The 17,840-nt window shown below is 49.2% G+C and overlaps 1 protein-coding gene across 1 annotated transcript; it reads left to right on the top strand.

The window, feature by feature from the left end:
• Positions 1-2,987: 2,987 nt before the first annotated feature.
• Positions 2,988-7,983, top strand: PtA15_1A906 (uncharacterized protein; the record flags this gene model as incomplete). The annotated part of the gene is made up of 8 exons (XM_053165982.1): positions 2,988-3,158; positions 3,290-4,101; positions 4,264-4,513; positions 4,916-5,530; positions 5,645-6,153; positions 6,240-6,636; positions 6,702-7,272; positions 7,346-7,983. 8 exons carry the CDS (start codon positions 2,988-2,990, stop codon positions 7,981-7,983), a joined length of 3,963 nt encoding a protein of 1,320 aa, XP_053017119.1.
• Positions 7,984-17,840: the final 9,857 nt, after the last annotated feature.

Below are 17,840 nucleotides of genomic sequence, written 5' to 3'. Positions count from 1 at the left end.
TCACAGGCTCTCCATCTGTTTCTTGATGATGGAACTGTTTCAATATTTGTTAAACAAATATTTGTTGGAGCAACCGTCATCGATCGAATAGATCATAGGGGGTCGGCTGACGTAATCCTCAGAGCTTTCACCAGCATGTCACTCGACTCTCGAACTTGAGCATATGGAACGCCGGGACTGCATAAATTATCCGCTCGGATAATTTTGTCCGACAGGCTGTCGGACAGACTTTGTCCGAAGAGTTCGGTAGCCCAGGCCCAGCAAGTTGCTGAACTTGTCAGACAAAAAAAATCCGAAGACTGCTCGGACAAGATTTTCCGAGCAGTTAATTCCTGTATTGCGGACTGAGACTTGCTGGGGATTGAACCTCCAGCATGTTCATACATTTGTCTTGGGTCACTACATTCCATTAGGGTTTCACAATTGAAATTTACTGTTTGTAAACATTTTAAAAAAAAATTGATTGGTTGCACTGATTTATCAGCGTCACCTAAGCCTGTGCATCTTACCAAGATCTTAACACTTTGTTCATAAAGGCCTCAAGATTACATACCTCCAAAGTTTTGTAAAATTCAATTGCAAACCCCCCTAATACATGCGGGTGTGTTGCCAATACAATCCAATACTTCATGAGGTATCACTTGGATAGGGCTTTTTAAGTGTAATTTTGCCTTGAGCTGCTTGGACACTATGAATATTGACTACCTACAAGTAGGAGAGAGGAAGAGAGGATTTAACCTGAAGAGACTGTTAAAATCAGAGCAGTACGCGGTAACAGGATTTCTAACCAGGGAGGAGTGGTATTGAGCCATTTTTTCTTTGTACAATACCACTGTATAGTACCTTTGTTGGATATAATACACAGTATCAAATCCTTATGTATTGGAAAAACAATCCAATTTTAGTATTGGTCAATACTGGTATTGGATTGGTTTGATTTCACCATCTCTTTTGGCAATACCCATCAGCACAGCTTTCACAGACCATCCAGTTCAGAGCAATGTCTGATTCCAAACTATCAATAACTATTGATATGTGTATTCACCAGAGTCCAGACCCCAAAAAAAAGGCAACTTGAATAGTGCTGGCCCTTGTTCCCAGCATGTCTGGGTATACCTGTGGGTATCTAGCCCGGCAGAGATCCGGACCCTATTTATTCTCTCTGCCTGGCTAGCCAATTGCAATAAAGCTGACCTTGGTTCTAGCAACACTGCAAGAACTACGCTGCGCGTAGTGGCAAGCATAGCAATTTTGACTCCACCTTGCTACACTTTTGGTAGTGGGCTAGGTGCTACACTTTTTTGCTACTTTTCTAAAGGGAAAAACACACACAAAGATAGCAAGCTATTTCCAGAGGCAAGTAGCTGCATTCCGCTACGCTTCTTGCTACAGTAGCAGGAGAAACACTACTGTAGCAATTCTGCTGTGCTAATGTAGTATCATTCAACTTTCAATCCTCAAAATCATAAAGTGATGGAGGATTGATGACTGATTTGTATTTGTGGAATTGTGCACAGGAAAGTGGACTTGCCTGCTACGCTTCTGGCACAAAAGCGGCCCCATTTGCTATGCTTCTTGCGCTACATAGCGCCAATTCAGCCACCACACTAAAATTTAGCAAAATCAGAAAAAATCCCGCTTTGCTACGCGTGGTTCAAATTTGCAGTAGCGGTGCTGGCGCTTTGCTACCGCTCTAAGTAGTGGTTTTCTGCTAGCACTAATGCTACTCTGGATCTAGAGTAGTGGTGTTTCTCTTTGCTAGGCAAAAGCACCGCTTTTTGTAGCAAAGCATAGCTCTTGCGGTGTTGGACGGTGTTGGGCTTCTAGAAATGTCCTCAGGCCTAGAGCCTTGCAGCCAAATCTGAGCCTCTGCCTCTTTGAACAGTGAAGGGTCTCCTGACCTATACAATTTCACAGACAGAGTAACTGGGCCACAGTCCCACAGCAGCTTCCATAGAGAGAGAGAGCTCCATAAACAGCCGTTGGTGCACCCCTTCAACATCCCACAGGTTCTGGGGAAAACAGAGTTGAGTTGTTGTTCTTGGAACATTGGGCTATCTCTCAATGTCTGCTGTGGTATAGATAGTTTAAAACATAGAAAATAGCAAGTTGCCTGTGTTTATTTTTATTATTATTGTTTTGCCTGTTGTTACAATATCAGACCCATAATTGGAACAGTAAGAGGATGTGGAGGATATTTTGATTGAGGAGCAAGTGACTGCCTTCTCTTGATGGAACTTTACAAGAAGATAAGAGTGTGAGGCAATATGTACTTTGATTACAATGATGTCAGAGAACCATCAAAACCTAGACAACTACACTAGAAGAAAAACTCTAGAAGCTGCATACTCCTAGTGTGACTGCCATTGTAAGTCCTCACGATTACATGATGCTCTCTTATGGACAGTGACTGTGCATCCAAACCTGGTTGGAATCAACTTTGAGAAAGGCTTGAGTATCAGCTCAAGCTTCCTTTGAGCTTCTGCATCTCAACTGCTAGCAGTTTCTAGATTTTTTCTTGTAGTGTTTATGAACAAAATTTCAAAATTTCGGCAGGTGCTCTGGGGGTTTTGCTTATCAATCAATGCAGATTACCATTTTTTTTTTTAAAAAAAAACAATCATCTTCAGGTTAGAATGTGACCTAATCATGAAGTTTTGCAAATTACGATTGTGAATCCTAATAGCGCGCATACAGCTGGGAAGCGGCCCGCCAGCCCGACGACAAGAGATGTACTCGACGCTGCTCGGCCGGGGTGGGAGAGAAGGACGGGGGGGATGTGTCCAGCTGTGGGGGTCTGTTGGTGGTTGGCTTGAGCAGACTGCAGACGTCAGCTGAGCTGGTCCTGCGGCCAGCAGCGTGCAGGCCGTGGTGGAGGGTGATAGGGATCAGCTGGAGGGTGTTGCTATGCCGAAGCTTTGCGGGGGAGGGCGGTCCGCAGAAGAGACGAGCGGAGGGCGGGACAGCTGACGAGGGAGGAGCTGGCGATGGACTGCATAAAACCAACCACACCACCAGCGAACACCCCTCAGCCCAGAACACCCGCCAGCCGATGGCCACCCACACATCCACCCACCGCTCGCTCAGCTTCGGACAGCCTGCCGCTGGCCATGGCCACCCCCACCACCCCCGCGCCGAGCGAGCAACCGACAGCGACAGTAAGCAGCAACCATCCCCTGCCACGCCCAGCAGCCCCTGTTACTGACCCTTACCAGCAGCAGCAGCAGCAGCAGCAGCAGAAGACGACGACGACGACGACGAATCACCATATAACCATACCCCCCACAAGCAACTCTCCGCCAGTCTGCCCGAACCACTCCCTGTATCCAGCATGAACCACCCCAAACGCTCGCTGATCCTCTCCAGGAAGCTCCAGCAGATCTTCCAGCTGCCCCCCGACGAGGAACTGCTCGCCGAATACCCCGCATGGCTCTTCCGCTCGCTCCTCCTCAAGGGCTACCTCTACCTCACCTCAGCCCACCTCTGCTTCTACGCCTTCCTCAGGTCCAACGAGCGCGAGGCAGACGACGACCCCGAATCAGCCCTCAAAGCGGGCATCCTCACCCGCCACCACTCCCGCAGCAAGCTCGACCAGCGCCAGGCATCCAAGAAGAGCTGGTTCATCCTCAAGAACACCATCCTCTCATGGTACCCATCCAGCCACGAGCTCTTCTTCCCCACCGGCCAGATCGACCTGCACTTCTGCACCAAGCTCGAACAACCCAACCCCAACTCCAAAAACCCCAACCAGTTCAAGCTCTTCGTCTCCGGGAAAGTCTACACCTTCTCCAGCGATACCCAGCAGTCCAGAGACGACTGGCTCAAGCTGCTCCAGCAGACCATCTTCGCATGCCAACACGACGGCCAGAACGTCAAGATCGCCATCCCCCTCAGCGCCATCGAGAACATCCAGAAGTGCGACTCGATCCAGTTTGCCCAGACCGTATGCATCAAGATCAAGGAGAACGCCCCCGCCATACCCTTCGCCCCAAACAGCCAAGCCATCCAAGAAGAAATCGGCGACAGCTCACTCGTCGACTACTTCTTCGGCTTCCTACAAGACTCCCAAACCCCCTACGAACAACTCAAGGCTGCACTCGAGCGCGTCCAGGCTTCATCCTCCTCCTCCTCATCACCACCACCTTCTTCTTCTTCTTCTTCTTCTTCTTCTTCACCACCAGATCCTCCTCCAGCCGCCACCCACGACTCACCACGTTCTTCTTCCTCGACCGATAACCCCTTTCGATCACCACACTCTCTCAGTCCAATCAGAGACTCCACTCGCTTCAGACTCCCCAGCACCCCGCTCCCCAAGCCCGGCGAAGATTACTTTGCGAGCTCAGCCCCCACTCCGCTCTCTCGCTCGGGAAGCCAACTCATGGCCTCATCACCATCCGATTACTACTCAGAAGAACGCAAGACCAAGTTCACCGACAAGATCACCAAGATCGCCAGCACAAGCATCAAGTTCGTCGGCAGTCCCATCCGACCGGCAACCAACAACACCGTCAAGGTACACTCCCCCGCCCCCCGTCCCACCGATTCCCCTCTCCGCTCAACCACCCCGGACTCAGTCTCCCGCTCGCCCTTGTCTGCCACTCCCTCGTCCCCTCCAAACACTCATCATCACCAGGAGCAACTCCCACCCGAGAACCCCCCCTCCGATCCCCCCAAACCAACCAAGCCGTCTCGTTCGGCCACCACCAAGAATCCCCTGGCCCAATCCCATACCTACCCTCCCAAGGATCGTCGTTCGCAGTACTCTACTTACAACCCCCGAGACAAATCAGACTCAACCCCTCCAGACTCCATCTCCAACTCGCCCCTCCCGACTCCCCATGAATCCACCTCAGCCGACCACCACCACCACCACAACAACAACAAGTCCTGGGCCTTGCTCCCCGGCTGGCTCAAGAACGTACCCGTGACGCTGAACCCGATCAAGCCTGCCAAGGACGTGATCAACTCGGCCAAGGGCCTCATGGCCTCTGCACAAGACGCGTCCGCGTCTACTTCGGCCACCAAGAAGGATCCTCCCACCCAATCGCAAAGCGTTGATAAGCTGTCGGATGAGGAGGGCACCGGTGAAGCCCAACTGACACAGCGAGACCAATTCAAGTTCCAGAGCGAGTTCAACTTCCTCACCCCGGGCGTGGTCTCCTCCAATTCGGCTAATCCCGAAGGCTTGATCCGTCTGTTACTCAAGACCAAGTGCAATCTTGTCCGGAGCGGCTCGTCGATGTACGGCCAGGTTTATCTCGCCAGTCCGGTCCCCCCAGCCCCATCGTCCAAGCAAAAGACGGCCCGCAAGAGCTGTGTGTGTTTCAAGGGGCAGAAGGTGATGAGCATTGCGCCGATCAAGATGATCTTGCCCATCGAGGCCCTCACCGCCGTCCGCTCCGACGCTCTCAAGCTTTTTCTGACTACCCAGCCAACTGACGCCTTGGTCGGCCAGGAAGAAGTCTGCTTCGAATTCGCCAACCCCGAGCAGATCAAAGCCGTCCACGACGAGATCCTCCGGATGGTCGAAGCCCACAAGCAGCAACAGCAGCAGCAGAAGAAGACCGATCAAGATGGGCCAGCTGATGACCGAGAGGAAGAAGAAGACGAAGACGATGGCGCATCCTTGCCGATCATGTTCCAGTCATCCAGCTCGTCGTTTCTGACGTTCAAGCCCCAATCCAAGCTGCACATCACTTGTCTGACCATCGGCTCACGGGGGGACGTGCAGCCGTACATAGCACTGTGCCAGAAGCTGCAGCGAGACGGCCACACCTGTCGGATCGCCTCGCACGGAGAGTACCGGACATGGGTGGAGGGCTATGGGATCGAGTATGTGGAGATCGGGGGCGACCCGGCCGAGCTGATGAAGATCTGTGTCGACAACGGCATGTTCACGCTCGGCTTCCTCAAGGAGGCCTTCTCCAAGTTCCGCGGCTGGCTCGACGAGCTCCTCGTCTCCTCCTTCGACGCCTGTCAGGGAACCGACCTCCTCATCGAGTCCCCCTCCACCATGGCCGGCATCCATATCGCCGAGGCACTCCAGATCCCCTACTTCAGAGCTTTCACTATGCCCTGGACCCGCACCAAGGAATACCCGCATGCCTTTGCCGTGCCTGACAGGAAGATGGGAAGCGGATACAACTACATGACGTATGCCACTCTCCAGAATCGTTTGTCGGAAGAGAAATGCTAACTTCCCCCCCCCCCCCCCCCCCTTTTTTTTTTTTGGGCAATAGATACACGGTGTTTGATCAAGTGTTTTGGAAAGCGATGTCGGGGCAGGTGAATAAATGGAGGAAGGAGAAGCTCGGCCTCCGGTCGACGACCTACGAGAAGCTGGAAGTCCACAAGGTCCCGTTCCTCTACAACTTCAGTCCGAGCATCGTCCCTGCGCCCTTGGATTGGTACGAATGGATCCACGTCACCGGGTACTGGTTCATCGACGAACACGACCCCAACAAGCTCTCTCAACAACAACCTCCGCCCGTCCAGGTCGACTCCCCCACTTCCGAGCCTACCATCACGCAATCTTCTTCCCAGAAATCTTCCTGGGACGCCCCGCCTGACTTGCTCGCCTTCTTGGACCGCGCTCACAGCCAGAACAAGAAAGTGGTTTACATCGGATTCGGATCGGTAAGTGTATCTATCTCTTCAAAAAAAAAGAGAGAGAATATTTCTAATAAGGGAAAAAATTGTAGATTGTTGTTCCTGATCCAGAGGCGACGACCAAGGTGATCATCGAGTCGGTGAAAACGGCGGGCGTGTATGCGATAGTGTCCAAAGGATGGTCGGAGCGGCTCTCGAGTGGGACAGCAGGAAAGAAGGGGAAGCGGGCGAACACCTCTGAAGAGGAGGGAATGGCGGAAGAGGAAGACCTCTCGATGGTATACCAGATCGCGGCGATTCCGCACGACTGGCTGTTCCCGCGGATCGATGCGGTATGTCACCACGGCGGCTCAGGGACGACGGGTGCGAGTCTGCGGGCGGGGATCCCGACGATCATCAAGCCGTTCTTCGGCGACCAGTTCTTCTGGGCCGAGCGGGTCGAGAGCCTCGGCATCGGCGCTGGCCTCCGCAAGCTCTCCGTCAAGACCCTCGCCTCCGCCCTCACCCTCGCCACCTCCGACCCCACCCAGATCTCCCGCGCTCGGATCGTCGGCCAGCTTATCCGCAACGAGGACGGCGCTGGAAAGGCTGTCGAGTGCATCTACCGCGACCTCGACTACGCTCGCTCGTTGATCAAGCCACGACCCGCACCCCAGGCCCCCCGTAAGTCCTGTTTTCTTGACCCGATGTATGGTGAATGACGGCGCTGACCCGGGACGGGTTTTCTGTCCGACAGAGCCGCAGCCCCACACGATCTCGAGGCCGTCTCCGAAGGGCCAGACGGGGTCTCCACATGCAGCGCGGGCGAGCGGGGAGGGCACCAGTGAGGGCTCGGAGGCCAACGCCTCCAGCCTCCTCCTCATGTCCGCCCACTCGTCGGGCTCCGACGACCCCGACCGTCAGCCGGACACGCTCCCGGCGAGCGGCTCCTCGTCCGGTGCCGCCTTCTTCGACTGCGCCCATCCCCCGTCCAGCGCCCTCACCCTCGTCCCCCACCACCCCACCCCCTCCACATCCCCCGCTGCGGATGGCCCTTCGGAGGACACAACGGCTCGGCCTGAGGCCGGCCCGCACGCCCTGCTGGGCCAGAGGAGCGACACCACTATCGGGCCCACCGCCGACCCCGTCCCTGGCACTCGCCGGCCGCCGGCGGCCAAGGGCAAGCAGAAAGCCCTCCCCGCGGACGATGAAGATGTCGAGCGGGCGGGCGAGGTGTCAACGACGAAGAGCTCCGCCCCGACGCCCCCCGACGAACACCGCTCCTCCGCCTCCGACGCCTCCGAGGCCTCCTGGGACATCCTCTCCCAGCAGTCGAAGCCCGACCCCGACCCCGCTGCCGCCGCCGACCTGTCGGCCTCCTTTGACCAGTTCTGATCCCCCTCTCATCCCTTTCGGCTCGGTCGGCCCTGCTCTCTCTCTCTCTGTGGCGCTGTGTTGGCGGACGCGCGGCGCGCGCTCGGCGGCCGGAAGTCGTCGGGTCGCCCGGCTCTTCGCGCCCCCCTCCATCCCCCTCCTCTTCCTCCCCGCCCCCTTGTCTTGTTCCGTTTGCTCTGCTTTTTCCGGCTAGATCTTTGGAGGCGGAGTCTCGGCCTCTCCCTATGTAGTCCTCATGTACACCTACCCAACACATCGGTTTGCTTCTTCTCTTTGTTGTTTTAAAAATGTACTCGTGTTCGTCGGGCGCTCCCTTTGTATGTGTATATAGTATGTAATCACGGACGCGCCCGTTCTCCAATGTATGTAATGTGTACTTCCATCCCGTCTGCTTTTCTGTGATCCCCTTGCTGCGGCAGACGGGGACAGGGAAGCGTGGCTGGATTGCCCACGGCCGGGACAGCCTTGTGAGGGAAAGCTATCTGCTCTCTAGGGCTCTCACCATGGGAGTTTCCTCAGCACTTGCGCGCAAGTGCCATCTCTTAACTCAGGCATTGATTTGGTTGGATCTCACTTAGATCCTGGTTTGAAGGCAAGGTTCATGTCTGCAACAAAATATCCTGAAATGACCTGGAACAATACTTGATGTATTGTGTAATAGGGGGTTTCAAACCACCTCCAGGAAGTCGTCAAGCTCGGACTTTCCAGGAAAATTTCCCCCCGCCACTCCTGGGACCTGGAGTTTGAGTCCCCCCATTGGGTCAAGTCCAGGAAATGGGACCCAGGAATCACTCCCAGGAAATGGGAGTGGGTTTATCTGAGTAAAATCCTGTTGTGGCCGGGGTCCCAAAGTGCCATTGAGGCCCAAAATTTTGCACCACCTTGTGCAACCTTGCTGCACTGCCTGTCCCCCTCACTGCACTCCACAACCGTTCCCCACAGACCTCTACAGCTGATGCAAATTTGTGTCACTCCTTGGGACCACAATGGGGACTCTGGTCTCCCAACAGACACATCTGTGTTGCTGGACTGGCTCGAGGCCGATAACAATTACGACCGCTGGCGGACCGCGCAGTCAAAGGCATTGCTTTGTGCTGAGATATCGGCCAAGATGAACAATAAAGGTGTAACCCATCAAACTGCACACAGTAAGCTACACAGTTCTATCCACCCATATTTATGCATCATTTTTAATAGTTTTTTTTTTCTATACCACAGACATATCTCTCAAGATCTCATTACTTGAGCTAACATATAAGTCAGCGCGCAACATCCGACGGAATCCCAGTCAATATATCCAAGAGGTTTTACCTGATCAAATGCAGACCAAAGTCAAAGGTAAGGCGCGGATGCCTATTTGAAATAGACAGTAAATAATTGGCATGATGATTGATCTTACAGCTTATGTGTGCATGGTTTGCTTGCACTACACTCGCCTCCACCGCATCATGGCAGCAGCAATGGATTCCGATGTGCCCTTGGTCACCGGCCCATTTGCCCCACAGAATAATTGAACCTTACTTGTCTATGTTTCTTATTGTCTGTTTTTTAGTCCGTGCTTTGCAGTTGTTCCGGCAACCTATTTACTTGCAAAGTGCTCCAAAAGGAAATTTCCCTGCTTGCACTTGAGCCCTGCTCGCACTTGAGGAAGCAAGGAGAAAAAAAGTCACAATGCGGGATCCGCAGCATGCTAGGGGGTGTACCGGAATAATTGGGACTTGAAACTCTCAACACATCTGAAATCTTTTGTCTTGCTTGGCAGAAAAGGAGACTGGAGTAGATTGGCTGCAGCCAAAGAAGAAAGTATGTAAGACAAGAAAGCATTAGTGCCATTGCGGCAAAACATACTGAAGTTCTATTGCCTATTTTCGACACCAGCAGACAAGAAAAGACAAGATGGTGCACACATCACACCGGAGGCTGCTAATGAAAAGCCTTGAAGATTCAATAAAGAATGATTTCCTTGCATTGGCCGTGGAGACCCTCCTTGCCAAAGACGATCTGTCATCATCAGACGATAATTCTGACTGGGAAGATGACGAATGGGAAGAACAAGAGCTCAACATGGCCTCCGTGGAGGTCAAAATCAGTGCTCTTGTGGCAATCCAACTCCACCACTACCTTGGAATTTGTCAGCCAATCAAGAAAGCACCAGTCATTAGCGACTTTCTCTTGAACAGGCTCAAAGGCAAGAGATTCCAGCACTTCTTGTGAATGTCCCAATCATCTTTCATGATGCTCTGCAATAAAGTGCAGAACAACACTGTGTTTCAAAACTCATCCAACTGTCCTCAGCGCCCGGTACTGGAACAAATGATGGTAACTTTGTATTGATTAGGCCACTTTGGAAATTCAACTTCGGTTGCAACAATTGCTACATTCTTCCGAATAGGTGAAGGAACCATTGAGCTCTACACCAAAAGATCTATCATGGCCATCCTCGATCTCCAATCCAAACTCTTATCATGGCCTAACCATTCTGTGAGTCCAGAAATCTCCAATGCCTTTGAAGATGTGGGATTCAAAGGCTGTGTTCGCCTGATTGATGGAACTCTGGTGATTCTACAGAACTGCCCAGAGATGGACGGTCCTGATTACTACTCGCGGAAAGGATTTTACGGAGTTGTCACACTTCTTGTTTGTGATGAACAAAAAAATATAACTTATGTCTATACCGGTTGGCCTGGTTGCTTGCATGACAAAAGACTGATGTCCAACTGTGGACTCAACAAATCACCAAGTAAATCTTTCTCCAATGATGAGTATCTCTTGGCCGACTCGGCCTTTGTCCCCACAACAAATGTTGTTCCGGCTTTCAAAAGGCACAGGAACCAGCCTCTGACGGATCGCCAACAACACAATTTCAATCGCCACATTTTGGCGGTCAGGGTTGGGATAGAGAACTGTATTGGACTCCTGAAGAACAGGTTCCAAAGCTTAAAAGGGTTGCGTTTGCGGGTATCATGCAAACAGGACATGATCCGTGTGAACGCGTGGATCATGGTAAGCATCATCTGACATTTTGTCTTTACTTGGCACTCAATTAGCGCTGATCTTTTCTCAGGCATGTGTAGTATTACACAACTATCTCAATCAAGGCTCAGATTTCAAATTTGATGACTTCACCCCAGAAGCCAAGCCTGATGATCCCACCGGCAACTCACATGGTAACAAGACAGTTAACCCCACGGGAAACAAGAGGCAAAATGAAGTTCTTGCTCAGGCGCTGGCTTTCCGAGAGAGTGGCGGATCATATCACTTCTGAATGGAGATCCTAATTACAAAGATTTCATATTCCTACTTGTATATATCCTCATCGGGAAACATAGCTGCACCATAATTGCGACTTTCTTCTAAGGTTTGCTGAACGTCCGGATCATTTATGTGCTTGCCCATGTCTTCGGCAATCAAGCCGCAAGCAGTTTCTGGTACCAAAACCTTTTGCAATACATATTCAATAGAGAGAGGCGCTGCCAACAAAGTAGTTGTACCAGAATGAGTCCTGTGGGAAATGTTGAAAAGAGTGTGGTAGATTATTTCAAATCCCTGCAGGCCATAGCTGCAAGTTCCACAGAATAATTATCAGTTAGATACTCTCAGTTAGATACTTTGTGTGAACCAAAAGATGATAAAAAATGACACTAACTATCCTGGCTGCTCATCAACAAATCCTCCTGCAGCATTGTGGAAAACACTGTGACACTTTGTGCGGCCGAGTGTTTTCCAATTTTCCAGCGCTTGATCCAAGTAGCACAATGGGATCTCCTTTGACAAAACAGACCAAAGATGTCCGCAAAGAATGTTAATACAACTGTAGAAGATAAAAATAAGCATATGGTAAGCTGTAGTGAGATGAGTATGTGATGCGCTGACTGAGGAAGTGCATGAAAGTCTATTTGAGCAGGCCAGCCCCTTTTGAGGCCCATGGGGATGACAGTGGTCTTGTCAACATTCCTTTGACAGTAATCTGCTGTAAGAGGGAACTATACAAGTGCGTAAAGTCAGCGGGCCTAATCTGTTAAACCAAAACTTTTTGGGTCTCACCGGCAGCGCCAATGCATGTGGGTTGCATGGAGAAAAACTCCTCTTCACCTGGGACTTGCTCTTGAGGTAATCTCCTAGCTCTTCAAGCAACTTTGAGGGGTTTTTGGGTAACATCTTGTCGCAGAAAACACATGATTCATCTGCTTGACGGAAAACCATCTTGTGAGTCAAATCAAGAAGGAATGCAAGCAAGAGTAAGCCAGAAGTGAAGTAAGAAATTCAAATACTTGGATTAGGATTTGAAACAACCAAAGGCCTCATATCCTCGTCAAGTTCCTCAAGTAATTGGGAGCTGAAGTTATGGCGGAAGGCGGGGTAGATCAATGCATCTGGATCAGGCTTTTGAATTGTGATACCATGCCTAGAGAGGTTGGTCTTCATTGCATTCATGAGATTGATAGGTGTAGATTCTGTTTTTGGAAGGGACGGGCAGGCAGTGGTTGCCTCTTCAGGTACCGACCCAGATGGTTTGGCCTCTGGGAGTAAACCAACTTCAGAAGTAACAACTCTTGAGACTGCTGAACTTGTTGAGCTTGTGCTGGTTGTATTGCTTGTTTTTGGAGGCTTAGATTTCTTTCTTTTTTTTTGTTTCTTGGCTATAGTCGTTTCCACATTAAACTTGAACTTGAGTTTGTCGAGCAAGCTTCCCATTTTTCTGGTTCTTTGAGGCAAGATTGGATGGCAGAAGGTGGAATTGCAGAGCGCCTTGCCAGCCAAGCTAAATGTGGGTACATGGGCTGTATTTGCAACTTGTTTCAAGGCAAATTCATGTATTTGGGTATCTCACTAGGCCATCCGATTGTTCCAAAGAAACACTTTTGGACTGGAGGCATTTTTGGGTTCAAGTCTTTCTGAGTACAAATTCAGAATCATGTTTTGGTCAAATTTCAGACTCAATAAAATTTCACGTAGTATAAAATCCCGTCTGGCCATTGAGTCAACAAAATTTTTGATAACAATCACAGAAGCAGGCAACAAAGAGATGTGGCAGAACTAAGCTGGAGGATTTCAAGCAGTTGTTGGACGGAATAAATGAAACATGAGGAGTAGAGTTATATAGCCAGACAAGAGAAAAGGGGCCTTGCATTCTATATCCCATTGGTGGAACCTTTTGATGATTTGTCTTCATCATCATCCTCATCTTCCTCCGAATCTGTCAGACTCCCTTGATTGCAACTGCTTCCTTCACCTTGGCTGAATTGCTCCCCAAGGAATTTCTCAATAGCTTCTGGGGTCTTGCCAAGAGCTTGAAGGCGTTCCATGAAGCTGATATGTGTGCGTACCTCGTCCATTTCTGCCTTTCGGATCTTCAATCGTGCTTCCGTCTTGATTACTCACATTTTCCTTTTTTCCAATTCGAGAGCTCCTTTCTCAAGCTTGTGCTTCAACTGAGCTTGTTGGGTTTTCATTTTCCTTCTGCCTCATTTTCCGGGATTGTCTCTCTATCACTTCTTATGTCCGCTCTTCACTTGTAGTTTCTCTGGTCATACTATCCTGTCTTCTCAGCCAAGTGACATTGATCCTGCCTGTATTTGCCTGCTAGTTTTCCATATGTCTCACTTGTGTGCGCGCTCTGTTTGTGATAGCTTTTATGTCACCTTTCTCTCCTCCTGAGATTCCATCAGGTTCCATTCCTTTCTATTCATTTTCTTCTCATATTCATTGTGTCTCAACCACATGTCAGCCCTGTGTATCTAGTCTATTTTAGCCTAGCCTAGCACAGAGCAATAACAACATCGGTTCTCTCCTTCTTTTTCCGCCCTTGAGCCGTTCCCGTGAGAAAATCCTCCTCTCACTGTCCAGAATATCCTTGCCGCTTCTCCGCTGGTCGAAATGGCAGATCTTCGTTTGGCTCGGAGGTCAAACAATTGCCTTCGGACGGCAAAGTTAACGGGGTCCCCGGTTCAGCAAGATGGTTGGCGTTCTGGGCTCCAAGGAGTTTGGGGGTACTATTCTCAGTCAACTCGGTCGTGACAGGTGGGTTCGCTGCAGTTCTTTCCCCCATGATTGGATTCAGCTTGTCCCAAAACTTTCAAATCTTCACTAAGGCCACTGGGATGTATTTTCATGTTAGTTTGGCAGACCAAATGAATGACAAAGGTAAAACCAGGGCATAGCACGGTGGTATTTGACGTGTTTTTTGGGACCCTTGAATACCTATTTGTCAAATATTTGAGTATTCGGAGATATTCAACCAAAAAAACAAACAAAATCCACTAAAAACACTAAAAACACATTTGTGATGTTTTTGGTTGATTCTCACAACAGATGATTGATTAACATTTCCCTTCAGAGTTCTTTTGTCCATTTTTCCATTCAAGTAAAATGAATTTTATATTTTTTTCATGCTTTATGTATAATTTTCACCCAATGGGGTAGCTATTTGAGAAAAAAAGGAAACAAAGATTTTAAAAAAAAGTACAAGCGGAAACTACTAGTCAACTTTGATAGATTTTAAAGCCATATCAACCAGATTACCGCGTAGCCAAGACCTCATACACATGTTTGCTTCAACTGAGTCACCAGAGAGAGACACTCTTCTTACTGTGACTAGATTACCTGACTCAGAGAACACGCGTTCACTTGCAGCTGAACTTGCCGGAATGGCGAGGTAGTCTTTTGCCATCGCGGAAAGTGTAGGCAGGAGATGCTGATTCTCCTTCCACCAGGTGATCATATCTTTCTCAAACGGTGGATCGGGCATTTGTAGGTAGGTCAAGATTTCGTCGTTTGCAGATGGCTTTGAAACTTTCTTATAGTGTTGTAAGGGGTGGAATTGATACTTGTCTTTTGTCTTCTTGGAAACCGATTCAGATTCTGTTTTGTTGGAGGTTTCTTTTGCATGCTTGACTGAAATTCTTGCTGAGTAATCTTGGAAAACAGATCGTAAAACCTTCATTGCATCGTCCTTAAAAGTAATCTGTGACTTGGCATTTGCATCAAGATTGTCGTCCGCGTGATCGTCTGCGTGAAACGGTTGTTGTTTGAAGAGAGTGAATTTGAACCGCGGATCCAAAACAACCGCAAGTATCGAGTGTTGGGAGTGGATAGAATAATACCCTTGAATCTTCCCAAGAGCAGCATTAGCTGCGTCAATCATGACCGATCTTGATGGGCGCCGGGATTTCGTAAACTTCTTGATAGTTTCCTTGCAGTGGTCGGTGAGTGCAATGTACCATGGGATCACAATTGTCAGTGTTGCGTAGAATTCTCCTTGGGTATCAATGGATGCCTGTTGGAACTTCTCCAAAAACACACAAATCCACTCGAATAGATTCCAATCGTTGTCATTGATTGGCTCCTGATATGTAGAGCAAAATTTATGAATTTACATGAGCAACTGAGCGAGGTGCATCGGAAGATTGGAAATGAAGATTACTGACCATCTCACGAGTTTTCCTATTGTTTGCATCTCGCACTACATCAATAACTTGAGATTTGCTGGAGCCAATTCTCGCCTTCTTCTTAGATTTAGATTTCGTTTGTTTTTCCTTTAGACTAGCTCGCTTATTTTTCTGGTACGAAGAGAGAAGGTTGTTGATGGCGGGTCTTTGAACAAGAGCTAGATCAAGCATTTCAAAGGTGGAATTCCAGCGTGTGGCATTGTTGATGATTGGCTTTGATGGCTTTACATCATTATCCTTGCACAGACCTTGAAATTTACTGAAGACTTGATTGGACTGTCGGATATGTAAGATTACTGCACGAATTTTAGCCAAGGAATTCTCGATGACTTTGAGGACTTCGTTTGCCACAAGGTTGAGGATGTGGGCGAAACATCTGATGTGACCTTCTGGAGAAATCAAAAGCTTGCTGTTGAGGGCAATCTCAATGAATTTATTGTTGTTCGAGGTGTTGTCCAAAGTGATCAAGATGATTTGCTTCCCAAGATATGAGAGATCAACATCTTCACTGTCATCATTGGGAGACATTAATCGGCTATCTTTATCCTTATCGGCGTTATCGGATGCACTAGATTTGTCATCAGAATCTTCAGGAATTTGAATTGCTTTTCTTTTATTTGAAGTCAAGCTGAGGTCGGTCTGGCAAAAAAAATCCTCAAAGATCTTGAGGATTTTATCGTGGATGTTTGCACCGGTGTGCTTTTCGCGGAAGGCTCTGAATCCAATTGTTGCAGAAATGGGTTTCCAATTGTTGGAGATTAAATGACATGTAAGCAAGATGTACGGCGTTCCACCAGAGGAGGACCAGATGTCGGTTGTGAAAGAGAAGCACTCGGATTGGTTTTGCAAGAAGCTAAATACAGCCGGCTTGCTATCCGCATAAAGAGCCTTGATTCGCCGAGAAACCGTGTGTTCACTAATGATTGTGATCCCTGGGTCTAGTCCTTGAATCAATTGGAGGAATTTCGGACTTTTGACTTTTGAGTAAGGCAGCTAGTCTTTAACAATCCACTCGAGAAGATTAGATTCAAACAAGGATTGCCAAGACTTGAGTAAGATCTGTTGAAGAGGTCCTTTGGGTTTAGAGGTGGCAGCCGGGGTTCCAGAGCTTGGTGGGGTTTGAATTTGTTCTTCCAGATTTTCGGCAACCTCAAGGGCAAGTTTCCATTCACCTGGATGTTTACAAGCTATATGATTCACAAGATTTGCCTTTGTTGTCTTGTTGGCCACTAGCGTATTGCCGCAGTTTTCAATCAAGCAGGAACGTTGTCCATTCAAATCAGGAGGCAAAAAAAAAGAGACCGCTGTCTCTGACTGGTTAACACTCTGACTGTTTGATCCGGTTGATTTACGTCTCTGAGGATTCACACGAATTTCGCCTGATGATGGGGGATCAGACTCTGTTGATTTGGTTTTTCACGGAGAATCTGAATCCCGAGAATTGGCAGTTCCCATGGTTCTGTTGGTGTAAACAGTAAAAAAATTCAGAATAAAGGATCAACCCATATTCGGTAGAGATTAAAGGAATGCAATCTGACCTCTGTGTTTCTGAAGTTTCTAGTTGGTGGCGGTTGTTGGTAGGGTGCAGGATTCAGTGGCGGTGGTCGGTGACTCTGACTCGGACCTAGGTGCAGGATTATCGATATCATGATATGTGATATTGGAAGCCCCGGTGGTGCATAAAGGCTTTCCCAGGGCCCCTCGGGGGGCCTATGAAGACTCCTGCAGGGCCCAAAAGGCCCCGGGTGGCACTTTAAGTGGATATTCGAACTTATTTGAATATTCGAGGAAAAATCTACCCCGACATTATTCAAATCAAATCAAATACAAATACGAATACTCGAATCGATTCGATTCGAAGTGCTATGCCCTGGGTAAAACGAGCTAACTTGGAAGATTTCTGGTGCCATTTGCAATATCATCGTCCTAAAGACCGGACCCGCTGCTGCGAAGAAAATCACTTGCCCTTGCGTGGGAACCTTGAAGCTCTTGGATCTTCGTTTGGACCCCCTTGTTGTCTCAATGGTGGATGCCTGACGATGCCATGATGGCAAGGATCTTGTTAGCCAATGCGGATTTGGTTGAACCCAATTGAGTGTCCCTGCGCCAGCGCTTGAAGTTCCCGTTGACTGCAAGCCAGTCAAGCACAATCCAAATGCTAGTCATGTCTCCATCGCCGTCCTTGTCCCAGGCGATGGGGCCTTTCTTTTGTTTAGCCTGCGAGGCGTCGACGGAAGGGGCTGTGGTTGAGTTGTTGGAAGGGATGGTACTGGGGATGATGTGGAAAGGATGTATTTTTTTTTCCGCATGGCGGAGTTACTCAGGAGGGACTCCCAGGGGATTCAGTTCTGCTTGGGGAGGTTAAAAAAGATGGTTGGGTTACTTGTTTTGCACCGTCTTTTTCCTGAT

This window comes from Puccinia triticina, chromosome 1A, assembly GCF_026914185.1.
Source record: "Puccinia triticina chromosome 1A, complete sequence".
NCBI classification, from domain to species: domain Eukaryota; kingdom Fungi; phylum Basidiomycota; class Pucciniomycetes; order Pucciniales; family Pucciniaceae; genus Puccinia; species Puccinia triticina.
This window is presented reverse-complemented; position numbering and strand designations above follow the sequence as displayed.